Here is a 27,598-nt window from a genome sequence, read left to right as displayed (position 1 = left end):
CATTGACATTTTCCTCCCAGAATGCCTTCATTCTTCAGTAGAAGAATGAAGAGAAAGTATTTTGTAGCTTTGAGTTTAGTACAGACAAAAATTAAGGCTGTTTGAGGTTAGAGGTATATAGGATGACAGATTGTGTGGGGGTGTTTCTACATATGTGGGTGTCAATATGTTTGTGCTGAGTTGTTTGCAGATTGGGGGGGAGGGCAGGGTGTGTGTGTGTGTGAATGTGAATGTAGCTTTCACGGGTGGTTTCAGTCATTGTGTTTTCTTCCCAATGATTCCTATTAGGGAGCAGCAGAAAGAAGATGTAGGAAGATCTAGGTAACTGCTTAAAGAAGGTATGGAGATGGGCCAATAGTATATGGGTATGTTCATTCAGCCAGGTTAATTGAGGGTCTTTGACATGTGTCCAGCATTCTAAGTCTTGGGAATACTAAGGTGAATAAGCCTGGCCTCTGCCCTTAAAGGGACCATTTGGTTTTGTGGAGCTACATAGAATGTAAACAATTTACTCAAACAATATGATAGTCTCTTCTAGAGGAAGTTAGGTGAGCAGAAGAAAGGAGTGCCCAACTCTATCAGAGTCCATCTAGAGCCACTTCCCACAGGATATGCTTTGGAAGTACTAGGACCACACATTGTGCCAGGCCCTGAGGACACAACTATGCACAGATGTGGGGTCTGGCCTCAAGGGAGTCAGTCTCTTGAGGGGATAGTTTGTCATCAAGGTTCCTCAGGGTTTGGCATTACCACCTCTTCAGTCCATTCTTAAGGTTCCTCCTCACATACTTACCCTTGACCTCAGGATGATAAACCACTGTCTCTTATCTCTGGGCCTTTGTGCATGCTGTTCCTTCTCCAGGAAATACTTATTGCCCTTGTCCTTAGTGTCCTTCAAGTTTCAGGGGGGCTGATCGTCTCTGGGACACCTGCTCTAATAGTCTTACCAAGTCTTAGGGATTTTCTATTTCACATGTCCACATTACACACATCTATCAAACATTGAGTCTCATGTTCTTTGTATGTATGCATGGTGCTTTCCTAACTGGGAGCTGCTCTAACGTGAAGAGCCTTTCCATTTAGCTTTAATCTCTAGCAGTGTCATTCGTTGGCATATATTTGAACCAACAATTAATGCTGGTTAAATCTAACTTGTCACACTGAAGAGACTATTTCTTTCATTGCCGGTGAGTTAGACCAGAAGTCTAAGCATCTGACTTTTCCTGTTTACCCGTGGACAGAGATGAAGTGTTTCGGAGATAATGCATGTTAGGGTTTATGAATCTGGAAGGTAAGGTGGTAACAAAGCTTTTCGTGCTGTTGGATTTTGATGGTCTGATGTCTCAGTTAGCAAACATTGTATTCAGTGCATATTACAGTGTGTCTGAGCCTGTGCTAGACTTTGTGCGTGATTACAAAGAGGCCAGTGAGAAAGCATCTAGCCCAGTGCCTGGACATACACTAGATACTTAATCAGCATTTATTCCACTGGGGGTATAAGGTGTCCTTGTTTTAAAAGCACTTTTCATTTAATGTGTGTGGGGAGAAGCAGGGCAAGGGATCAAGGCATAAAAAGATAAATATCTACAGGAAATAGTAAATAACTGGCCAAAGAGTGAAAACTTAGATAAGGGTATAGTTTTCTGAGGAGGAGGAATCCTTGCGGATGGGGTGGCGTGGAGAATAGGCACATTCTGAGCAGGGGACATCCCAGCGAGTGAGAAAGGCTTGGGCGGGAGTTGGGGAGCGGGGGCTGTCTAGGGATGTTGGAGACCAGAGGGTTATGTAAGAAGTGATGGGTGATAAGGTAGAAAAATAAGTGACATGGCTTTGTGTACATCTTTTCCTGAGTACATAGGCAGTGGTATGTGAAGAGCATCTATCCTAGATTATTATGTGTCAAAACAACAAACAAATGAAAATTTTCTTTTGGGGTTACTTAGACTTTATATTTGAGTAAGGTACATATTTGGGTTGCTTTAGCTAATGGGGAAATTTAGTCTCTAAAAAAATGTTTAATCATCTTGGAAGAGAATTATGTAGACATATTGATGTTTTAAATCTTCACTGATTTGATATTTGCCTCTAAAAAGCTCTAAAAAACTGGATTAATATCTATTCAACATGAATGGTAGCTGGCCCAGGGAGGGCCCTTCTCTCCGTGATCTGGATATAAATTATCTAATTTGGGCTCTTCTTTTTTTTGAGACATGGGTCTCGCTCTGTCACCCAGGCTAGAGTGCAGTGGTGCAACCACAGCTTACTGCTTACTGCAGCCTCAGCCTCCCCTGCTCAAGTGATCCTCTCACCTCAGTCTCCCAAGTAGCTGGGACTACAGGCGTACACCACCATGCCCAGCTAATTTTTTAATTTTTTGTAGAGACAGGGACCTACCACATTGCCTGGGCTGGTCTCAAACTCCTGGGCTCAGGTGATCTGCCTGCTGTGGCCTCCCAAAGTGCTGGGATTACAGGTGTGAGCCACCACATCTGATCTCATTTGGGCTTCTTGAAGATTGATAAAATTGCCTTTATTTTTTTAAGTTTAGAGAAAATTACCATATGAACTAGTGATATGCTTAAGCTACTTCTCTACCATCTGCATTTATATCACCAAGGAATATCAATTTTTGTTATCATTAGCTTAATTAAAACAAATTTAGGATGCTGAAGCCACTTACTTTATAGGTTCCAGAAGCAGATCTTAGGTGGTTTTTGGATTATCCTTTCTTATGGTTTTTTTTTAATACCATTGATCTATCTCTTTTCATATATATATATATATATATATATATATATCACATATGTAGCAGAAAGTTAACTTTTATCCAAATAATAAATGATTTAGGTGTATATTTTCTAAATTTTTGGTTAGCAAAAAAGCAAAATTTAGTGTATCCAGGAAAGTAAATTAGACATTGTCAACTAATGTGATCCGTACCAATGGGTGACCACCATGGGTCCCTAATCTGATAAGGCCTAGTTTAGTCTCCCCTCCCCACCTGTCCTGGCCCTCCATGTCTCTGCATTTTCTGTGGTTCACAGACACACAGTCCTCTCACCTGCCCTCAGGCTTTCCAAAAGCCTCCCCAGTAGGGTGTCATGCAGACCTACCCTCCCTCAAAGCTGTGTGCTCTCCGATTATCTTTTTCTTAGTACCACCCTCCTTGCAAGAAAAATGAATTCCTTGGCTATACTCACTAGGAGTTGTACACCTTTTGCCAACCTCTGGAATTGACTGCATTTTTAGGGGAAGTTTCCTTTTCTATGTTGGTTTACTTCTACAGGGTATACTTCTGATTTAGTGGTATCACTTTCAGAGTGATGCCTTGATATTACCCATGCTTGGAACATGTCGTTTGGAGTAAAAGTGATTTTTTTTTCTCTTCATTCTGAAAATCTTTTAAGGTGATTCAAAAATTAATAGTTTGGGAATAGACACAGTGGCTCATACCTGTAATCCTAGTGCTTTGGGAGGCTGAGGTGGGGGGATCACTTCAGGCCGGGAGTTCAAGACCGGCCTGTGCAGCATTGGGAGGCATCGTCTCTACAAAAAAAAAAAAAAAAAAAAAAAATTAGCCAAGTGTGGTGGCACCAGAGCCTGTAGTCCCAGCTACTTTGGGAGGCTACTTTGGGAGCCTGAACTCAGGAGTTCAAAGTTGCAGTGAGTTGTGATTGCACCCCTGCACTCCAGTCTGGGCAACAGAGTGAGACTCTGTCTCTAAGGAAAATAATAATAATAATAATAGCTTGGTCATTGTAGTAAGAGTCTGTTCCTGTATACGTCCTCTGCCATATGGTGATCTTTACATTTGAAACCAAAAAGCAAAGGTTGACCCAAGGTAAGTTTAAAATTAACGTTTTTTAATGATCAAATTTCTATTTAATACATCAAATTGAATTGTGAGAACTTGACTTACAGAGTGATAACATTGCTGCTAAATGGAAAAAAAATGTTCTACAAATGAGTTTCAAACAGATTCACATGGTGTAGTTGTCATCTTGAAAGGGAAAGATTAATGTTTTAATAACATTTTTCTTCAAATTTAGTATATACCTAGCTTTTAACTTTATTGTAACTGGTAATCACCAAAATATATTTAAATTTCCAAGATGACATTAAGTTTTATTTGGGTTTAACTCCAAAAAAAGCTGATAAAAATAATTTTTGAAGTTAACCTTGAAAAACAAAAAGAATAAAAACAAAGTAAAATGGAAAAAAAAGGCAAGCAAATTAAACTTGTTGCTTAAAAAAAATAATAAATGTAGTTTCCCCAAATGATCATGCTTACCTGTTTCAAAACTTGAGAACATACAGCTTCAGGTATAAGTGTTGTTGAGGTCTAAATTCTTAAGTGAGTTTACAGTCTTTTGAAAATTATAGTAATATCTAAACAGTTATGAGTTTTTGTTTTGCCTTGTGTCGGGGTGGTGGGGAGCAGTGGTGTTTGTTGGCTAAACCTCACTCAGCCCGGTAGAAACTACTAGAATACTGCATACATTTTTAATTAAATAAAAAATAATTTTATGGCATTCCTTGGGTTATGAGAAACATGGTACAATATTTGAAAACACATGTATTGGAATAACAAATTACACATTACAAAAGTTCTTTAATTTTCAACAGCTAAATTTATTTCAGCATCTGGGTTGGTAACTAATTTTCATGACCAACACAGTCTTCCTCCAACATTTCAGACAAATTCCCCAAGAATCTAACACTTTGTCTCAAAAGAAACAGTTTAGAAAAAGTTAACAGTTGTTAAAAATGGCACATGACCCCAAAGGATTTCTTTAGTCCTGTGTATTTCCATGGCTGTGCTCCATGGGGCAGGCTGGGCTCCAGTTTGAGTCTTATAGAGAAGCCCTGTGCCTTTGCCCTGGACATACAGGTGACAAAGTTCTCCGTTTCCACATCTCTCTCTGGCTTCCTGTGTGTCTGTAAACTCCCTGTTGATATCACCACTATGAATAGCAACTTTAATAACAAACACCGTTAATAACACTTTTTATTCATTTGGGACTTTGTAACTGACCAGTCACTTTCAGGTACTAGGTTCCATCGAATCTTCATGAGTATAGGGAAGTGGGACAGTTTTTTTTTTTTAATTCCTTCCCCACACAGTTAAGAGCCATAAGTCCCCAAAGAAGTTATTAAATACCTTTACAAGGCCACATTGCTATTATGTGGCAGAGCCAGAACTAGAATAATCTATTTTTTGATGCTGAGTTCATTTTATTTCCCCACTACAGCAGTGGTTCTTGAGGTATGGTCTCTGGACCAGCAGCATCAGCATCATCTGGGAATTTGTTAGAAATGCAGATTCTTGGGCCCTCCCCTTGTGAATCAGACCTACTGAATCAGAACTTCTCAGGGTGGGGTTCACTAACCTGTGTTTTAAACAAGCCCTTTAAGGAATTCTAATAAGTTTGAGAACCACTGTGCTAGAGGACTGCTTATGGAAAGAGAGATGGATATAGGGGATGAGAACAATTTAAAGAGAAATATTATTTTGTGTTTCTCAATGGCACTTTTATGGGTCCTATATGTAAATAAGTGTATTATCTGAGCATCTACTGTGTATAATGTTTGTGCTAGCCACTGTGGATAAAGTGGCAAACAAGTCAAATGTGGCCCCTGCCCTCACAAAATTTACATCCTGGCCAGTGAGAGAGGCTCCAAACGTTCTATTAAGGTTGGGAGTGGGGTGGGGATGAGAGAAGAAGGCTTCTTTGAGCCTTTTGGTTTAATGACTGTTTCTTAAAAGCACCAAGCTGCTTCTGCTCCCAGGGCCTTGGTATGTGCTGCTTTTTAAATCTGCAGAGCTTTCTTCCCACTGCACCTGGTTAACTCCTCCTTCGTATCTCAGCTTAAATGTCATTTCTTCAGATTCCTGAACCCATAAACAGAGATGCTAAAAACAGATTCTGATACGCAAGGTCTGAGATGGGAACTCGGAATCTGCATTTTTAATAAGTGCCTCAGGTGATCCTGATGCAGCAACAGGGAGGAGATCCCTCGAAACAGAGAAGGGCTGCTGTTGGTTGCATTTGGTGAAGCATTCAGGGTCTTGTACACAGCAAGGTTGATAGTAATGAGAATAAAAGCCAGGGGTGGGGAAGACAGATTCCACAAAGGTGGAGTACTTGGACTTGTTTACTGAGTCCTTCCTCCCCTAGCTTTCTCACAGTTAAAAATAACTCTAAGATTTTGAGCCTGGGAGAGTGCTTCTACCACGGGTTGGAATGTAAAAATGGGAACACTGGGATTCTAGGCTATGGGCTGGACATGGAGAAAAATACGGGAAGGATGAGCTTTTAAGTTTGAGTCGATGGGGTTTCTACGTAGAAAATATGTTTTAAGCCAGTGCTGTCCAAAATAGAAATATATGCAAACCACATATGTAACTTTAAATTTTCTAGTAATCTCATTTTTTAAAAAGTTAAATAAAAGGTAAAATTAATTTTAATGTTTTACCTAAATTAATATATCTAAAATATAATCATTTCAACCTAAAATCAATATTTAAAGTTATTAGTGAGAAATATTTTACATTCTTTTTTAATACTAATTCTTTGAGATCCAGTGTGTATTGTATGTTTCCAGGGTATCTCATGCTAAATTTTCAGTGGTGAAAGTTAAATGCAGTTCTACCAAAATAAGAGTGTGAAATATTTTTACACTGCTTCAATTTTTTAATCTGAATTTTAATCAAGGTTAAATTAAAAGTTCAGTTTTTTAGTTACCTCAGCAACATTTCAAGCGCTCATTGCTATGTGTGGCTAGTGGCTACTATATTGGACACAAACACAATTGTTGTCAGCAGTTGCAGTATTCAGTCAAAATCTTTTCTCACCTCTCTCCGTATTCTGAAGTAGGAGCTGTACCTCGTTGAGGACATGGTTTAAATTTTGGATTACATATTTTTGAACAAACATTTTAAGGTGGTGAGGAGTAAACCTAACCCAGGCCCAGTTATTGTTTTTTAGTTGTTTTAAGAATAAAAACAGGCTGGGCGTGGCGGCTCACGCCTGTAATACCAGCACTTTGGGAGGCCGAGGCGGGCGGATCATGAGGTCAGGAGATCAGGACCATCCTGGCTAACACGGTGAAACCCTGTCTCCACTAAAAATACAAAAAAATTAGCCAGACGTGGTGGCTGGAGCCTGTAGTCCCAGCTACTCGGTACTCGGGAGGCTGAGGCAGGAGAATGGCGTGAACCCAGGAGGCGGAGCTTGCAGTGAGCCGAGATCGCGCCACTGCACTCCAGCCTGGCCAACAGAGCGAGACTCCGTCTCAAAAAAAAAAAAAAAAAAAAAAAAAAGAATAAAAACAAATAGGGCAAATGTTTGCATGCTCTGTAAAGTGACTGGTGCACTGTGTAAACTCAGGTACTTGGACCTCGCCTTTGAGTAAGCAAGTAATGGATGAATGAAAAAGCCACATGGATCATCAATGAGTACCTTTTAATTTATGTAGTAGCTATTATAAATGTTTTGGGAATTCTATAAAAGAATTTTTATTTTCCATCAATCAGATACACAAAAAACCTTGAAAAAAAATATTTAAGACCCAGCTGGAATCTAGGAGGGGCTCTGAGACAATTTTCCAAAGCAGATTCAGTGACTTAGCATGGGTATTTTTTAGTTGCATCACCTACAGGTTGAGAAGACATTGACAAGCTATGGAGTGAAGTTCACCGGTTACTCTGTTTCCAGTGCTGAGAAAGCTTAGTGACACTTTCTCTACAATGTCTTTATTCTCCAGCTTGCTTAAATTCTCTAGTGCCACTGAGTGTGATGTGAAAGCAATTGACGGGTCTTTGCTGATTTCTTCGAGATGTACTAGGCAGCAGTATTAACTCATTGCAAAGTATTCCACTTTTCCAGTTTTCTTTTCCATTTCCTGATCTGCAGAGTTTCCAAATTCTTAATCCAAGTCCTCAAGAGACTAGGACCTTGACATACCTAAATGTCTAGAACCACATTAAAAAAATAAATAAATAAAAGGAAACAGGTAAAATTAGTCTTAACAGAAATCTAGGCAGGTCAAAATCCTAATCTCTTTAGAACTTGCATTAAGAATTTGAAATTTTGCAGATCAGGAAATGAATGCAGAACATTTGTATTAGTGAGTTTATTTTCAACAGATTTTAAACCTTGAGTGCAAGATTCTGCCACGTGTTCATATTTTATGCTACACTGTCTATCTTAAAGGCAAATTTATAGCACAGTACGTTTGACATATCACTTATGCTGTCTCAAATACATCTTCAGAGATAAACATTACAAATGAGTTTCATAAAATGACGCACTTTGCTTCCCAGAGGGGATATTGCTCAGGAGGATAGGTTCCTATGTGTGAGATTAGGTTATAGGAAGTTTTCAGGATCCTCGTCTTTTAGGCTGTGGAAGATAGGGAAGAAGTAGAAGTGATATTTGATGGTAAAGGAAAACTTACCACATTTTAGTCCTTGTCAAAGAAGGATATCAGATTTAAGCAACCAAGCAAACATTTCCCCTCTTAAACCAGTTTAATACCTAGAAAGTGAGGGACTGGAAATCACACAGGCTGTTCTGCCCCTCTAGGTGTATTCAGGTTTTTGTTGCAAATCAGGATGCTTTGTTAAATTCACTTAATGTATTGGACGGGATTGAGCCAAGCACTGCTTTTAGTGCTGTTGGTATCACAGTGAACAAAATGGATGTCTGCATGAAGCTTATGCTCTGGTGAGGGAAACAGACTATAATACACTCAAACAATACGCAACTGCATTTCAAAGTAATTAAGTGCTATGGAGAAAGTGACAGAATCTGCTGTTTTACAGAGGATAGTGAAGGAAGTTCTCTAAGAGGAGGAGACATTCAGGCAGAGACCGGAATGAAGTGAGGGAGCAAGAGTGTTCCAGGCAGAGCGAGGAGCCAGTGCAAAGGCCTCGAGGTGGGAGCCTGCAGGCAGGACAGCAATGTGGTGAATCGGGGAGGGGAGCGTAGGAGATGTTTTGGAGAGGTAGCCAGGAGCCAGATCATGTAGGCTGTACTGTAGAGCCTTGCCTGGCTTTTGACTTTTTTTCTGAGAACGATAGAAAACCATTGGAACATTTACACTTTAATTTCATCTTAACCCTTTTTGGGTGAATGTCTTTGGCAGTCTGGCAAAACCTGTGGAACCCTTTGCAGAATGTTTTTCAATGCATAAAATCCAGTGGATGTCAAAGAGACCATTTATATGGAAATATATAGACTAAGGCCCCCTGTAAGAGTCACTTATGCTCTGATTTACATTTTCGAAGGATTGCTTTGACTGTTATAAGTAGAATAGACTGTAGGAGCCATGAATGGAAGGCCTAAGACCAGTGAGATGGTGGGGCTGAGAGCAAAGCTATTTTTATTTATCCTACAGGGCAGTGGCCAGAAGTAGGGTTGTGCAACACAGTCTTTTTGAAGGCAAGAAGAAATATGTATGACTTCTATTTATATTTAATTTATTCTCATTTTTAATTGGTCTATTGAATATATATTTTATAATATCCTAATAGGACATTAGTACATCTGTATGATTCATGAATAAGCCTACATATATCATAGATGCATGCTCAAAAAGTATTTATGGCAGTGTTTTTTGATCACTCAGTTCTGATGATCATGATATAGGGAGAGTGACCCTGTAAGAAACTAACAAAATGCCACACTGGTTTAGACCACATTTCATTTCAGATGAATTTTGTGGGAGAACGCGAGTTCTTGACGTGATTTAACCTCTCTAAATATCAGTCCTGTTTCTCAAGCACCCTTACCTCTCCTTACGAGCCCTCATCTGGCTATAAGTCTGTTTTCACCTGATGAGACTTACTCTCACCTCTGAGGTGGCAAATACTCCCCCAGGGAAACAAGTATCCTAGGGTTGTTGCCAGACAGAGAAAGTGGTTCTTGATATTCACTCTGACATTTAGGAGGTCCTGAGGGTGTCCTCTGCCTCCAGCATTGTGAGCCGCGGGGGCACAGCCTCACTGCCTCACCCACCCTCTGGGTGGTGTCCTTGCCTTCACTCACATGCCCTTCCTGGACTGGAGTCCTGGGTTTTTAAGTCTCTCTTCCATCTACCTGTCTCACATAGACCACTCTTGAGCATTCTTGTTCACTCTAGAGGTGCAGTGAGCTGAACAGTGTGCATCATTCCAAGTGCGACACAGCATAGTGTTGTGCAAGGCCATGACAGTTTCTGTTTTATACCCAGGAGAAGTATCTGGAGTGGAGGAAGGAGAGAAGGGAAAGTGAAAGAAGGGAGAGTGAAAGAGAAGAGCTGATTTTGCATGAAACCTGCTCTGGTACCACTGACGTGCAGTTTTCGTCTCTCTCACAAAGAAAGCCTTTCTTTTTTTCTTTTATAAAGAAAGAAATTCAGCCTTTGATGAAATGAGCAGAAATCTTCAGGTAGGCTTTTAAGGATGAAAACAAATGTATCATGGCTACAGATATGTCCACCCTCCAAGATCAAGCTGTGGCTGTTGGTGTTTCGGGAGATGCAGTCTTGGCCATGCTGAAAATACTGACAGAAGAATTTCCCTGACCTGCCTTTCCAGTAGGAATTGGTTTATAGAGGTGGGTATAGAACCTGGAAACAAGGCCAGTCTAACTCCACAGTTCCTGTGCCCTAAATATAAAGTCATATTCCCAATTCTTTATATATATTTTTTCTGCTTCTCTGATTTCTGAGTTCTGCCTTCAGGCACTGCTCCTTCATTGGGCATTCTTGATTATTTTAAATTTTTTATTAGTATTTGCAGGAATGGCAACTTGTCAGTAAACTAGCCAGATGGTGGAAAAATAGCTTGATAAATCACTATAATAGTAACATGGCTAAAATATCAGGGCACAAAGGAGCCTGTCCTCAGTATTATTCTGAGTAGTGTTTGCCGCAAGCAGGAAACAATGTCAGGTGATAAGATTCAGAGCTAAGTCAAGCTATCTGCAGTTTCTCAATAGTGGACACAGCCACGAGGACACCGAAATAGCTCCTGGGTTGGAGAGTTGGTTTGTACTGGGAAGTAACTAAGAGTCTTATCATTTTCTGGAAAAGAACTATATCCTTGATATTATTTGTCAAAATGAAACTAGTTAAAGGAATTCAGCAAGGGGAAAAGCAAACAGTTTGAAATGGGAAAAAATATCCAAAGACGTCCACTTCAGTCTTCTTCATTTTATCTGCCCTTCCTGTGTCCTTCAGAATGTGGTTGCCTGTGATAGACAAGTCAGTTCGATTTTGGGATTGATTCTGGGAACTAGATGTCTCTGCTTGTTGCTGTAGAATTTCATGGAATTTCCTAGGTGCCTCATTGCATTTGAAGTGTGTTTGGTCCCCACGGTTCCAGGAACCTCCAGTTTTAACTACATTTGAAGGCCTTCATGGGTGGAGGGCATTTTGAATTTCCAAAGTCTTAGGTGCCTCATTCTCCTTTTTTTGTTTGTGCCAGATTTCCCCTTGAGATAACAGAGCCTAGTGGGTGATCAGCAGTATTAAATACATGATGCTAACATGTCTCTCCTGCAGGGTGCTGGGATCTCTTACTTCCCCTTCCGTGTCCTACTCATTCAGAGCAGTCCTAAAGAACACTCCCTGTTTTGGATTCATTTTCCATCAATATGCTGAGAAAATACTTAAAACTTAAAAGACTCTCTGTTTCTAATATTTCAGATACCCAGAATGTCTGTAGACTTGGCTTTCTGGAGCCATGAGCTCTGAAGGATTTTATTGACAGCGATTTCAGGGCCTGTCTTCCTAGTAACCTCTGTGAACACAGGCAGAGGAAAGGGAGTTGAGACAGGAACTGAATACTGACTGCATGCAAGGCTGAACAAACGTTTCTAACGCACAACTGATTGAAACCTCACTATAAACATGGATTTATTAATAAGCTCACCCTCGTTTAACAGACAAATACACTGAGTTCTAGAGTCTGGAATGAACGCAGCAAGATCCCAAGTATGCTGACTCCAAAGGTTATGTGGCACCTCCACTTGGCTACCTTTTCTTCAGCCAGCACATCTTTTCTAAACTTTTGGCTTAAAGGAGCCAGAAGGTGAACTTTTAACACTGCTCAGTGATTCATCCTCTTTTTTTCCTGGTTTCCAAAACTGAATGGGTTTCCTCCTGTGCCTCCAGCCCTCCTTCATGTCCTCTTGGTTCCCTTTAAAAGAAATGCCAGTGTTTCTCGTTCCCCTTCTCTGTGGGTCTTACAGAGCAGTGGCTCACTAGGGCACCAATTTAATGAAATAAAATTTTCAAGCATGTTTGGTTTGATTCTAGGTGATACAAATAAAGAATTGTGAATGCTTTGTAGTCAGGTTTAAAGGGAAGGGGAAAGGTGGAAAGAAGAAAGTAGGTCAAGTATAGTACCTGGGTAATGTCTCCTTCAGGGCTGCCTAGTAAAGATTTAGCTTTTAAAACTGGGGAAATAATGGGATGCCATAGTACTTTGGCACCTAGGTATCCTGAAATTTTGAGTTTGGCGGTTTTTAATGTTTATTATGTGACTCTTACATATGCCAGGCATTGTTCTAATTAATATATAATATGCATGTGTATTGATTTATCTTCTCTAAACCCTTTGAGGTACCTATTATTATTATTATCTCTAAGAAAACAGAGACACACAGAGGTTTATTAACCTGCCCAAGGTCAGACAATTAAGGACAGAACTAGAAGCTGATCCCAAGAAGTTTGGCTTCAAAGCTCTTAACCACATACTAACCTGCCTCTCTGTGACGGGGCTCAGTAACTCAGCTTCATGATTTCACAGGTTTCCAAAGATTATTTTTCTTTTTAATTAGAACCAGTCCACCATACAGTTGGAAGGGTAAATATTTGTCATGTTTGGTGACAGATATGATGAGTTAAAAAAAGGTCTAAGGCAAAGTCATGTACCTTCTCTTACATATCCTTCCATCTGTATTTACTGTGTGAAAAGGTCACTTGAGCACAAGTGTTTGAATTTCATGCTTATAAGCAGCTTCCCTGTGGCTAAAACCTTGCTCTCCAAATTGATTTTAAAAATATTTTACAATAATGTATATTATTCTCTAATAAGAACACTCTGCAGTTATTAAGCTATGAGCTTCCTAACTCAGACTTTTGTGATAGTATTTTCCATAAATGCCAGGGATTGTCAAGTGATTTTTGTTTTACTCTGAAATTGTAGACCTTTCTCCTCATTGTCCATCCATCACATTTACTGGAAGGAATGGTGGCTCTGGGAGACCTAAGCTGTTTGCTTTGTCAGTCAGCTACCTGGCTGCAGCTTGTGGTAGGAGGGAAGGGGAGGGAGAAGACTAAAAAGCCTGAAATGGCAAATGACTGTAGGTTCTGGAGAAAAATAGAATTAGAAGCATTTGTGGTTCAGATGAAAATAGCACATTTCCTTTCTGCCTGGACTGTGGGGGTGAAAGTGCTCCGGGGAATCGAAAATAAATAAAAATTGATCCTTCACCAGTCAAAGGAAATGCTCTGACTCTGGGAACTAAAATGACAGCTCCAGATTTGAGGATCTGGTGAAACCACTTTTGAAGGTTAACAAAAAAGAAAACAAAAAACAAAACACCAGGAGATTTGGAAAAAAAACCCAAAAGACAGTGGCATACTATGCTAGGAAATCTAGTCTTTCAGGAATGAGTTAAACAGCCCTTTCCCAAGCCTGACCAGCAGGCAGCACAGGCTGGTTGGGTGTAATCCCTTTTATTCCTGCTGCTGACCATGGTCCTTCCATCTCTTCTTGCAGGTGAGAAGCCTTATAAGTGCTCATGGGAGGGATGTGAGTGGCGTTTTGCACGAAGCGATGAGCTCACGAGGCACTACAGGAAACACACAGGTGCAAAGCCCTTCAAATGCAACCACTGCGACAGGTAAAGAGAAGTAGAAGTTGATGGGCTAGGGAGGAGAGATGGGGAAGTGGGTTGGAGGGTGAGCAGCACCTGTGTGCTTGGACTTATCACAGGTCTGACTCACAGACACTTGGACCTGGGAATGCCTTTTCTCCATGGAGAGGACCAGTGAGAAGAGGGGGTGCCCTCTTGCATGAAATCAATAGGTGGTGTGAATTCTTGGTTCAGTTACACAAGCATTTACAGAACACTAGCTTTGAGCCAGAAATGGTGTTAATCACTGGGTATCAACAAGATGTGACAGATAACTTTAGTATAATATGAAAAGTAGTGAGACAGAGAATGGTCACCTGTAGGGACTTCTGATCTTTGTATCAATGTCAGTACCACTTTCCCTCATCTATAGTAATAAGAAAGAGTAGAAAGCTTGCTTAATGGAAGGAAGGTTAGGGTTCCTATCACTATAAGGCTTTTCTCTGAACCATTATTGGAAATGAATTGTACTGAACAGAGTTCCCATTCTTTGGGGGCCCAGATCATTCTTTCTTCCTTGAAAATAGGTACAAGGGTGCAAAAAATGACGAGGTTTTGAGAACTCCTCCTGTAATTCAATTTTAAGCCTTCTGCATTCAATAGTAGAAGAAAGAGCACGTAGCAACAGATACTACCCAAGTAATAGTATCTGACAGCCCTGGCATTATCAACCAATAAACCCCAAAATGGAGACTCTGCAGGCCAAGGTGAAGGCAGGATTAGGTTTAGACATAATCAAATAATGGGCTTGCATCTGAGCGTGTTATCCTTCTAATCCTATTTCTGTGTTTAAAAGGAAGCTTAAGAAAATTAACCATCTTTTTAATGCAATACTAAAGGTCTCGGTTATGATGAGAAAAATGCTTCTAATACGATAAAAGCCCCTGAAAGCCTCAGGGTTCCCCAGCTTGCAGGATGGCAGCAGGGGACTGGCTTTTCTTGGGAGGAAATGGGATCGCTTTTGCATCCTGTCTCCCCCAGTCCCTGTGTCCCACACCTCCCCCTCACCAGGGCTTCCTCTGTAGTAGTGTTTGGTGAATAAGGAAGGGGTATCCAGACTGGTCACGTTGGCTTAGTGCTCCCTTAGGATGCTTATAAAGGAGCAGTTATGTTTTTCTTCCTTTTTTTTTCCTTCTTCCTGGGAAGCTATTTTCCTCTTATCTTCATTCTCTAAGTACTAAATAAAGACCCCATGCGTCCTGGAGCCCAGAGATAACCTCCCACCCCAGGGCTGAGGAAGTGTACTTTATGCAGTTATTGTCTCCCATTCCCTTGGAACTCTGTTCTGCTACCCAAGAATACAAGTTATTGTTAAATTTCCATCCATTACCTAGAAGTCCTCCTGTATTTACATGAATCAGCAGCTGTCTTCTACAGAGTATGCTCCAGGAGAGTTTCTCCTTATTCCCCATCTTCCTTCTATTTCCATCTCAAGTTTCTCTGCTTTATGCCTCTCTCACTGGCTAATAAAGAAGCCCTGCAGATGGTGACTCTCTGTCCACAGTCTTTTGAAGGAGAGTGTTCTGTTACATCAACTGGGACCAAGATGAATTCTTTGTGAGTGGTCAGAGTGTGATGGTAGCGTGTACACACAAGTTGCCCAGCTCTGAAGGGTGTGGAGGCTGTTACTTGGAGATTGTGAGCATTATGGGTAGCCGTAATTATTGGATGTGGACAAAGAGTTCTTATGGGGGAATTGCCAAAGTTAGTGTTCCACTCTTCAAATCAACTGACTTATTGATTTACAACCTTCCAGCAGTTGATGTATTTGGATTTAATCTGGTCTTTTGTATGATTTACGTGGAGAAATATTCCAAACCGATTGGTTATTTCACTGAAAGAGATGTCAGAGATGGGTGATTTGGTTAGTCTTTTGCTTTGTTTTCTTCTTTAAAATACACTACAGTTTCTGGAGCTAGAAATTTGCTGAGCAGATGGTACAAATTCTGCAACATGGTATTTGTGGGAGATTGAGTAGATCAGCGTCCCGTGACACAGGCCAATAGTGCATTTTCGACAGCATCAGAAATGAGAGTTTGTATTCCCATTAGTGTCTCATGACAGGCAGCACCTTGGCGTTTCAATTGCAGTGACTGTGCTAAGAATAGCCAGGTCTGGGAGGCAACATGGGGAACTGGAGTGGTCCCAAAGCAGATGAAAGGAAAGCCTGGAGTGACCGGGAGTTGGCATTCCTTAGAAGATGTTTACCTTCAGAAACAGAGGGCATCTGTAGCCCTTGGCAGGACATGGCGTCCTGTTGGTACCGCAGTATATATGAGTGCACCACCTCTTGTCTCTTAAAATTTGAACAATTACACTGCCCTATTTAGAAGTTAAATAGGGTTTAGACTTTCTTTCCTTAAGCATGTACCAAGTCTAATGTATGCTTTTATTTTGCCTATAGGGTAGTTTTAAAAAATTCATGACGTTTTTGGTTTGGTTTTTTTTTTTTTTTTTTTGGCCAACATTTAAAATCGTTAAATGTCACACAAAAAAGTTTGTATTTCTGGCTTTGTCTGGAAAAATCAGATCTGGCCACAGTGGGCTCACATTCCCATGTGGCTGTAATTGGATGTAGCTGAAGAGCAATCATTACCCATTTGCCGTAGCCATGTGATGACTATGTTTCCACTGTTCCCATCACTCCCTGTGGCTCCACAACTCAAAGGCAAGCCATTGGTTGCCAAGTATTGTCCCGCTTTCTGTTGTTTCTTCTTACAAGAAGAGCTATACTTCTTTGTATCCATGCCTTATCGGAAGTGGAAACAGATAGCCCAAGAGTGCTGTGTTTCTTACACTTGACCCACGGCACATACTTTATCTGCCTGGCCTTGCAGACACTGGGTTTTGTGACTTCTGGCTTCATGTTTGGGTTAGGAAAGAAAGCACAGTAGTAGTGTCATTTCTTCACCGTCTGACTGGACAGTGCAGCCCCCCTGAGTGACCAGTGGCTAGAGGGATAAGTGGTTTTTCAACCCACAGAGTTGGAGGCTGCTGATGGGTGGTAGATAGGGCTCAGTTTCCATCAGTGGTAACATGCAGGCCCTCATTCTACCGACTGACTCAGTGCAGTTATAATCCAGGGAGACAGCTACTAGCGTAGTACATTCCAGTTCTTGGGCAGTTTAGAGGGTGCATTTTGATCTTTATGTCAGCCCACTTACAAGTGTTAAGAAATACCAGCCCGTATCTCAGCCTCTTGGTCACCTAGGAGATTGCTGTTGACTTAATCCCTATGTGACGTTAGTGTGCCTTTTTTTTTTTTTTTTTTTTTTTTCATTTGAGACAGTCTGGCTTTGTTGCCCAGGCTGGAGTGCAGTGGTGCGATCTCGGCTCACTGCAACCTCTGCCTCCGGAGTTCAGGCGATTCTCCTGCCTCAGCCTCCCAAGAAGCTGGGATTACAGGTACCTGCCACCACCCCTGGCTAATTTTGTATTTTTAGTAAAGACAGAGTTTTGCCATGTTGGTCAGGCTGGTCTTGAACTCCTGACCTCAAGTGATCCACGCATCTCAGCCTCCCAAAGTGCTGGGATTACAGGCGCGAGCCACCACGCCTGGCCTAGTGTGCCTTTTTCATAAACGAGAGAAATGACTGTGGGGTTGACTAGTTCTCCATTATGTACAAATTTCAATAATTAAGGACCTTCTTATTTAAGGTCACCTGGCTGCTGTAAAGTTATAAATACCCTCTAGGGGTATATTACTCTTAAAATTATTTGATTCTGCACTTCTAGATGCCAAGTTTATCTATTACCTTTTACTATTCCTATGTGGAATTCAGTAAGTATAAATTAATAAGTGTAAGTTAATCATGACTAAGTACCTTGCTGGGGTATTGAATTTAAATAAAAACCTCAATAGTAAGGGACCTGGTCTAATCCTAAGCATCATACATTTTTTTGGAATTTGAACAAATAATGATGCTCATTTGATTCAGTAGGGGTGCAGTTACATTTCCTACCATGTTAAAGGTTTGGTTTACTTTTTTCCACTTTTTTTCCCTGAATTTGAAGGATAAAGGGAGATGCTTATACATATATTGCTAAATACCCAGTAATTGGTAAAGGCAGAAATAAAGCCGAACAGATACATTACCCAATGGTTCTTTCAAATAAAGTTCTGTATCAAGAATACTAATTTCCTGAGAGTTCCCAGGATATAGAAAGGAAAGGAAAGGGGTTTCCCACTGCCAGGCCCTCTCTTCACTCTTTACCATCTCAAATCCCTGCATTCCTCTTGGACAGGCAGGCTTCTGGGTGTCTGTGTTGTTGCTTCTCACAGGTACGTCCTCCTCAGGCCTGACGAGCTTAACCTCAGGATTAATTTTCTAGTTGCTGCCTTGACCACTTGCCACAAATTTAGTATCATGTTTATATACTTTTCAAGTTTATGATCTTACAGTTCTGTAGGTTAGAAACTTCTAGGTTAGAAGTCCAACATAGGTCTCACTGGGCTAAACTCAAGGTTTTGGCAGAGCTGCATTTTTGTTCTGGAGGCTCTAGGGGAATATCCATTTCCTTTCCTTTTCCAACTTCTAGAAGCTGCCCACATTCCTTGGCTCATGATGCCATTCCTCCATCATTAAAGCTGTTGAGTCCTTCTCGTGCTGACATCTCTCTGGTTCTATCAATTCCTTCTCCCACTTTTAAGAACCGTTGTGATGGCATTGAGCCCAACCAGACAATCCAGAATAATCTCCCTGTTTAATGTCAGCTGATTCATAAGTTAATTCCATCCACAACTTTAATTCTTTATCATGTAACCAAACATAGTCCTAGTGTCTGGGCATGAAGTGTAGACATTTTGGAGGGAGCATTATTCTGCCTACCAGAAGCTCCTTAAATTGACAGCCCAGTTCTCTCTTCTTCTCAATGTGGTTAAGCAGATGTGACTAAGAGTGTGGGCTCTGGCGTCAGACTGCCTGTGTTCAAATCCTGTTTCTGATGAATATTTCATCTGGTAGTGGGAATAAGAATGGTACCTTCTTTATAGGGATCTTATAAGGATGTTACATTTAAAAAAGAAATACCTACAAACAGAATGTCCCAACTTGGATCTTCTTTCTCCAGGTTGTTGGGATAAAAGAAGGAGGGAAAGAGAGAAAAAGAAGGAAGAAAGAAGGCAGGGAGAAAGAGAGGGAGAGAGGGAAAGAGAACAGGCAGTGGGCAATACTGAGTTGTACCCTCAGGACATGAATTATGCCAGTTAGATGCTAAATTCCCTGCAGGCTATATTGATTTTTCTGTGTACCAGTGACATGGAGTACTAGTTTTTAAAGAAAACTTAGTGACACTGTTTTATAGCAAACCAAACCCCCTTTAGAGGCATCTCTAAGGGGTTATCTAAATATCTTCCTCATACAAAGTCAGGGCTGGAAGTAAGTGGGTATAATTGGAGTTGTTATTATGCAGCATGTTATTGGATTAGATTGTTTTCAGTTGTACTTTTTGCATTTTTATGTGGTTTTCGTTTTACTCTTGTCCCGTTTCACTTCATTCCCTTGGAGTTCTATCCTACACATGTACCTATTTAAGGAATGGACACAAACAGGGGGTGTGGAGAATGTTGCGGTCAAGGGAAAGGGTGGATATTTTTTGTTTGTTTTAAGAATGAACAAACATAGGGAAATCCTGCCCTGAACAGGAAACCCTGCTAACCGTGTAGCTTGCTAACATTCTGACAGGAGTTTTGGACTGTAGGGGTGTCTCAGGCTTCAGGGAGCCTGGGAACTTTCTCATAGGTTAGAAAGCAGCTAGTTTCAGGCGAATGATCCAGGGGGAAAGCATACACTCAGTGCTCAGAATGACTGCTGTCATGTAGGCTGACTTCACTGGGATTTCATTCAGAACCTGAGATTGAAGCCTGCAGGGATTTGGAAACACCCATACAGTCAGGTTTCTGTATGTTATAGACTGCAGTTAGCCTCCAAGGGTATTTATGCGCTCAGGTAACTAAGAACAGAATTAGATTTGTCTTTAGGCTTCGTTGGATCCAGCTTCTCTGATATTATCATCTGGACTCTTTCTATCCCCCAGAACCCCTTTTTCTCTGTTGACTTCATTCTCAAGCCAACTCTTTACCACAAGGGCAGTATAGACACCAGTCACTCCAGGATCCCAGTGGAAAGAGAGCTTCTCTCTTCCAATAATTTCAGCAGATGTCCCAGGGCTGGTTCTCATTGGCCTTTACAGGTCACATGGCTGTTGTTTAGCAGAGTTCTGTGGCCACAACTTCAGCCTCACACAAATGAGAATGCAGAAGGGTTGCTACCCAAGAGAATATCAAATAGCTGGTGTTAGAGGAAAGAGGAAAGAAGATGACCACTGGATCCACTCTGACATGAAGAAGGCACTCAGTTATGGGCCTTAGGTTCCAAGAAACACCTTAGCCTCAGTTTCCTTCACCCCCCTCCTTTCTGCCCCCAACACACACACACACAGCATGAGAATACTTAACCATGGAGGGTTGGTGAGGATGGCGTGATATTGGGAAAACCCTTAGCATAGTGCCTACATATCGTAACATACTCAATAACTGTGAGCACCCTTCTTCATCCTTTTTTTTTTTTTTGACTTGAATATAGAGTGTCTGATAAGCCTGTAAGTAGTATCACAAGCAGTATTTCTAGGCTTTCATTGTAAAGTTTAGGATTGAAATCTGGGTGTTGAAATTTCAAAGTTCTACCCTTTGATGATATAGACTAATTATTCTTTATTATATTTACAGTATGCAGGCATGACACAGGTTTCAAAAGCACTTTCCCATTCTTCTTTAATAATCACAATTATGATCATAACAGTTAACATGCACTGAGATCCTACAATGTGCCAGTCGGTATTCTAAGTACCTTGCATAGATCATCTCATTTAATCCTCACAACTCACCTATGAGGTAAATGCTATAATTATCCCCACTCTACTGAGGAGGAATTAAAGTACAGAGAGGTTAATGTGCTCAGAGTCACACAGCTATTGGAAGAGATGGGATTTAAACCCAAACGTTTTGCCCCTTAAACTTACCTTCCCAACACATGGCCCTGTTTCTCAATGCATGTGCACTGTCTCTGTTTAAAGTAAGGGAAATCATTTCCAAAGGAGTGATGCAAGTCAAGCTGTTTGCTGGGAGTTCTCTAATATCCTTGTTGTTTATATCTCCTAGGTGTTTTTCCAGGTCTGACCACCTTGCCCTCCACATGAAGAGACATATCTAAAAAACCGAAAGGCCAGAGTTGCCATGGCATCGGCTAGTGTCTAAAGGAAACGCCATGAGGCAGGGGGCTGGACTTCAGGCGGGGACCCATTGCCTCGCAGAAGAAAGTTCTCACTTATAAACCTCTGTACACACACACACACATATACACACACTCACAGACCCACACACATACACACTGTCATGCACTCAACTATATTTAAAATATATACGTCTATTCTTTATGCCTTGCCCTAGCCAGATGGAAGAAGATGAAGAAGGAAACCAGGTGAACTCAGCAAGGCAGACTGGCTGCTTACTTCAGCACTATTGGAATTATTTCCTGCTGTTGCCAATGGAAATCAAAGAAAATGGATGTGACGTCTGTGCAGGTGGACGGCAGTCCGAGGGGCTTATTTAACTTGCTTCTCAGTGCAACTTGATAGGAGAATCCAGCATCTTAAAGTTGCATATGTGTAGCACTAATGTTTCTTTTTAAATAGTTGGGGGAAAATGACCTAGAAAACCAAATTGCAGTTTGGTAGCCAAAATTAACTCTTGGTTTATTTGTCCTTTGTGTGTGAAAAGTCCTACTATTCCGTGCGTCAGACTTCCTCACAGAACTGTTGACTGGTTTTGGTTCTTAGTACTATTGAGATCTTTCGCGTCGATCCCAACGGCCTTAGCGGCGGCAGACTGGAATAACACCTTACACCTTTCTGGCCTGCATTTCTGTAGACTTCACTCTCAAGGGAGGAGTTTTCTTTTCTTACTTTTTGACTTTTGCACACCATATGCACTAGGGATTCTGGAAACTTCTAGCATGACTGCAAAGTGGCCAAGAGAATAAAGTCCTTGATGATAAATCACAGTATATCCCTTGAGCCTCACCTTATTGCCAGTGCTAGATTTTTTCTTTTTAATCTCTCCGTTTTTGCTAACGAAAACTTGAAAAGCTTATTTGGAAGCTTAAATGTTTTATCTTTTCTCCATGGACTAAACCTCTCCAGGACTCTCTCGGCACCTGGATGTCCAGCTCTCGAAGCAGCCAGTCAGATGGGACATCACAGTTCTCTCATCCTCCTTGAGGCATGATGACCTCAGCTCATAGTGATCAACCGTTGTGCTGTGTGTCATTGCTACCCCATAACCAGTTACAGCATAGATGTCGCTAGTCTCAGAGGGCAGCTGCGTATTTAATTTAACTCTGGTTTATGACCTGACAAAAAGCCAAAAATATCACTCTTTCCAGGAGTGGGGAAAACTGAGGATGCCTCCCAAGTCTAGTGGCTTCACAAAAGATCATCCTGTCTTCTCTGTCATGCCCACTGAGCTCCTATTCCCCTACTTGTTACAATACACAATTTAAAACGCCATTGTGGGAGTGAAGGGTTGACATTTAAGGAAAAGGTTGAGGTGTTTCTCTCATGGGCTGTGTAAAAGGAGAGACACGTTTCTTTCTTTCTTTTTTTTTTTTGGCTAGGCCCACCATGACTTGTGACCTAGAACCCCCGGGATTAACAGAGGCCTCACATTTACTCTGCAAGCTGACTCCAAAGGAGTCTACAGTCCTTACTTGTCATGCCACACTCACACATCCAGTAGTGGTCTCTATCTACCCGCATTCCTAGCTAGCTGGCACTGGCCTCAACTCCAAAGACTGCCTTTAGGACCATCAAATGGCCTATGCAAGCAAGCGGGGTGGTTATTAGGACAGATTGTATATTTTGTATATTCTGGGACCATCCCTTCAAGACACGTCTATAAAACAAAAATGGCGCTTGGTCCACACACGGTTGCTGCTCCCTCCTACCAGCTGGCTCCCCTCCTGTCCTCCTTTGACTGTTTGACTCATTGACTGTTAAAATGCCACCCCATAGATATTTGGGATGCAAAACTGAAGTCAAAAGGAAATAATATAAGAAACACAAACACATATATGACAGCAACCTTCAAGATCTGGGTTTTCAGCTTTCTGCAACCTTTGTTTTCACTGAAATGTTGAAACTACTCGTCTGAGGGCAAAGGAACCTCCTCACAAATGCTGTAGCTGCCAATTGGACACTTGGGGGCATTTCGAGGTCTGGCCCTAAGAATTTACTTTCTCCTTTTCCTTTTTTCTATTTAGACCAAAAAAAACAAAAACAAAAACAAAAAAAAAAAACAAAATAATACAAAACGAAAAAAAAAAGAACACCCGTTAACACACACGCACACACACACACAAAATCTGTCCATTTGCCGGAGGCAATTGTATGTATGTTAGTTGGAGGGTATTAAAAATCAGTTTTATTCCAAAGATTTAAAACTAGACATGACTTAAAAACAATTTCTGGAGCACTGCTTGCTGACAATCTCGTAGTTCTCTACTGCATTTGAGTGCATTTTGTGGCCAGTCCATCAGGGCGTACCATGGGATTATATTTGAATGTGTGGTGCATCCTTCCTGGATGAAGGATGTGTGAGGGACCTTGAACCTCAGCTGTATTAAACTGTAGCGCCTCCAGTCAGTGCACTAGATGAAACTTTTAGACACCCTGAATTCTGTTGGTTCCTTTCTTTTCCTTTATGTAGCAGCCTCCAGCATGAATGCACGCACACGCCAGTGATGGCATTAAGCCATGGCCACCACGATTTGCAAATGTTCTCTCCCAAGCTGGAGCTGCTCTTGCCTCTCGAAATGCTATTACTAAGGGTTTATAATACTTAATTTAATTTTCGAACTGACCAATGCAAGGCTCTATTAAAAAGAAAGTTTAAAAAATGCAAAAGAGTAATCATTGCTTGTTTGCTCCCTATTGTCATCTGTGGTCTCATTTGAATGTGGCAGAACAAAGGCCCTTTGGTCCTCATCAGTGTCTGAAATGTTCAGTAATTTCTCTCTCTTTTGTATCAGTGAGGTCCTTTGTAATCTGCTCCTGACCTTTCTTGGAGCAGGGTGCATTGAAACTCAATGGTGGTGCTTGCTTGCTTCAGAGTCATTTGTTGACTGTGAGAATTGGCCTAAGAATTTGGTGGGTGCTAAGTGGATGGCTTTGAAACTGTTCTTCTTTAGCCCAGTTGACACCCATGAATGATGACCAGTCCTGATCATTTTGGAAATGGATTTGTAATAAAACGTCCATCACCTCTGCAGTGGCAGAGATGGTTACTAAGAGCCTCTAGAGCGAGCAGGTTTTCCAAGAAGTAACCTGAAGACATTTTGCTCCCAAGAGGACTGGTTATTTAAAACAGTGCGTTAATGGACATTTGAAACACATTAAACCCCTTTCTCATTTCAATTGTTATCTCCTAACACTCCAGGGGATCCCAAATTTGAAAGGAAAAACCCGGCCTGGTGTTTCTGGTGGTGTCCTAACAAGCACGCTTTTATCCAGGGTTCAGAGTTGGACATGTAGAAAAAGAGTTTCTAAGCCACTGACAATTTTTTTTTTTTGTAATTTCAAATTATACTTCTTTCTCCTGCCACATGACTCTAAGTCATAGACATGGAAACCTGAAATTATAATGCTGCTCCTAGCTACTGGCCTCCTGCCCCACCCATGGTTAATGGCTCAGCTCAATGCCTGGTGGTAATGAGTATTATGTCCAGAAAAAGAGATGTTCAGATTCCATGACAAAGCTGCATTTTTGTAAAAATATTGGAGACCCCAAAATGAACTTCATGCTGACCATTTCCTCCTCTCTGTGTGCTTTCCCTTGCAAAGCCCTTCAAATATCCTCTTCTCTCGACGCCATCTCCTCTCCACCTGCACCTCTTGTGCCCTTTGTACATCTTTGATTGCCTGATGATAACAGGGTAAAAGGACAGCCAACCTCATGCCTGATTAGCAGAACTGAATCCTAGTTTTAAAAAATCTTCTCTGGCTTCAGAGAAGATTTTATAAGGACTTTTGTTTGGGATAAGCTTTCCAGATTATCCATGTCTATTTGCATCAAAAGGGAAAGAAATGGGGCTTTTGGATGGCTCTTCCAGTGCATTCGGAACATTGCCTCTTGCCTTTATTCCTGCATTTTATGGCAAAGCCAAAAGAAACTCAAGTTGCAAGAACAAAACCCAGTGACTCGTTTTGATGGTTCAAAATGATTTCCTTTATGGAAGTCACTTCATAAAATGTTAAGTAAAAAGTGGGAAGTGCTTCTGTCTTCTCTTTTGCATGAGTTGCTTTTTAGGAGCAGGAAGAAGGTAGGCAAAGTAAGATAAAGATGCAACACATTTAACTACAAAAATCAGGTTCATTTTTTAGTTTATTAGAATTTTTGTGAAATCTTAAGAGGGCCGGCATTTCTGGCTACAATTTTGCACCCAGAACATTGCCAAAATGAACATTCAGTAAATAGAACCTGATTGAAATTTACTCCTGGAAGCTTTCCTTTGCATTTTCCGGAAGTGGCCACCTGCCAAGTGCAAGAGTTGGGGGGCAGGAGGGGACTCAAATTCTGGGTGTCTGGATTAAATTTCGGTGAACATGGTGATATCTCAGTTTGAAAACTAGAGGGCCTATCCTGAGTATACATCAATGTCTCTTTGATGGCCTACTTTCCTCAGTGAGGATCTTTGGGAATACTTGAGATGGAACAACAGAAATGTGTGAAAGGAAGCAGAAACTTCTTGTAAATAACGTGACCTCCCATGACGAACTGCCTGAGGCTTCAGGGTTTTTTCTTGCTTTTAACACTCTTAAATCTCCTCTGTTGGTTCCTAATAGATCCCAGAAAAGGGAAAAATAAAGCTGCAGTTAACTTTCTTATGTGCATCCTTCCAATATAGTACTGTATTTTTCAGGTGTTTTGCATTTAACATAAAAGTCCTCGGGAAACAGGTGTCAAAAACAGAGAGAGAAATCCTGGGCCATCACTTCACAAATATCCCAAACAAGATATTCTTTTCAAACAGGGCTCCCTCTCAGTGGTCATGAGGGAAGGTTGATAATGTTCTTTGTTGGGGACTGTTTATACAATTTTTTTTCAACTGTGAGCTTTGGAATCGTAACTTGCTGTGAGTCCAGCTTCTGTCTACTGCCATAAGATGGACCCCACGTCAGCATAATGAGGGTGGTATATATGCTCGCACCTAGACATGCGCATATGTACCTGTCGTACCTTCACGGAAGGAAAACAGGCTACTGACGTTTCGGAGGAGTAGCCACCAGTGCCTAATATCTTTTGGGGGGGATGGATGCTTATAATTGCCAGTATATCGAAACCACACTGGGAGTTCCACATAGCGGGGAGGGGTTGGGGGTGGGCAGAAGGGACATTTTAAACCTAGGCCTTTGGACTGGAGGCAGAACGATTTCTGCAAACCTAGGTCCTGAAGGCTTTGGGGCTTATTGGCTGGTTCTCAACCTTTTTGTTTTTTCTTCCCAGCATGCATTTCCTATCTAAACCCAGACTTAGTTTAATTTCCTTATCTTTCACTTCTGCTTCATTCCAGGGAGGAAAAATACATCTGTTAATGGCCAAGATCTCCTTGCTAACACAGAGGCAAAAATAAATGTCTAATGTTTTTGAAGCCTCCCCTTCCTTTCCACAAGCCCCCACCCGCCCCCGCGTCAAGCTCCTTCTCCCACTTCCCACTCCCACACAACTTCCCAGCCACTGAAACTTTTCTTTCAAATCTCTTATTATCCTCTTAACAGTTGCTTGAATAAATTTATTTTTGCACTATACATTTTCTTTTTGCCAGATGTGTCTAACAAGTGTGTTTGGAGAGACCTACTCCCAGCCCCGTCTCCTTCCCCGCCTCCCCCCGTCACATTCTCTCAGGCCTTCTCTGGTATTTATAATATATCACAGAAGTACCCAGTCTTATAGCCCTCGGTTATGCCTTTTTTTGACATTTTATTTTTTTTAAGCTTTTTATATATATATATAAATATATTACTTTGTCAAGTTTTTTTGCTGTACAAAAGTCTTAAGATTTAAAACTATTATTTGTATTATATGATGGTGGTATGTTAATGTTACAAAATTATTAATGAAGAAAAAATTTATTTTTGTTACTGGTCTGTTTCATAATTCTTTTTTAAATTGGTATATTGTAAGATATCTATGCAAAAAATGTTATGTGACGCATTTTTATTTAAGAATGTAATATGTGTAATAAACAGTAGAATGTGTTTCGCCTTGGAATACTTTACTGTATTTCTCCTTAGCTTGTTTCACTGGGGAAAAAAATCTTCGAAAGACGCAAGTGGGTACTTACATACTTCGTGAAAGTTTTCTTTCTTGGAGAAAGGGAAAGCAAAAGGTTGTATTAGGTTATCTTCGTTTGGGAAGTTGTGTGTGTGTGTGCGTATGTGTGTATTTTATAGTTTCATTGAGGCAGCTCAATGCCCAAATAAGGGTCACTGAGTTTATTTCTTCAAGGGGAAAAAGGGAGCCAATTGTTGGAGATTATGAAAAGCAATATTTTAGAATGATAGAGATTACAAGATGTTATTTGTTTAGGGGGTTGGGAGAGGCTTATTGAAAGCAGTTTATTTGGCGAGAGAAG

General features: G+C 41.0%; 1 protein-coding gene across 12 annotated transcripts in view; it reads left to right on the top strand.

Moving 5' to 3' along the window:
• Positions 1 to 27,221, top strand: part of KLF7 (KLF transcription factor 7) — a 459,558-nt gene extending 432,337 nt beyond the window's left edge. For 11 of the 12 annotated variants that reach the window (XM_063695139.1, XM_063695140.1, XM_063695135.1 and 8 more), the window contains 2 exons: positions 13,775 to 13,898; positions 21,070 to 27,221. In XM_063695139.1, the coding sequence (XP_063551209.1) occupies positions 13,775 to 13,898; positions 21,070 to 21,121 (176 nt within the window). In that variant the 3' untranslated portion in view covers positions 21,122 to 27,221. The remainder of the gene's footprint in view (positions 1 to 13,774; positions 13,899 to 21,069) is intronic. The other variant, XM_063695143.1, reaches the window with a different exon arrangement.
• Positions 27,222 to 27,598: the final 377 nt, after the last annotated feature.

This window comes from Gorilla gorilla, chromosome 11, assembly GCF_029281585.2.
Source record: "Gorilla gorilla gorilla isolate KB3781 chromosome 11, NHGRI_mGorGor1-v2.1_pri, whole genome shotgun sequence".
NCBI classification, from domain to species: Eukaryota; Metazoa; Chordata; class Mammalia; order Primates; family Hominidae; genus Gorilla; species Gorilla gorilla.
This window is presented reverse-complemented; position numbering and strand designations above follow the sequence as displayed.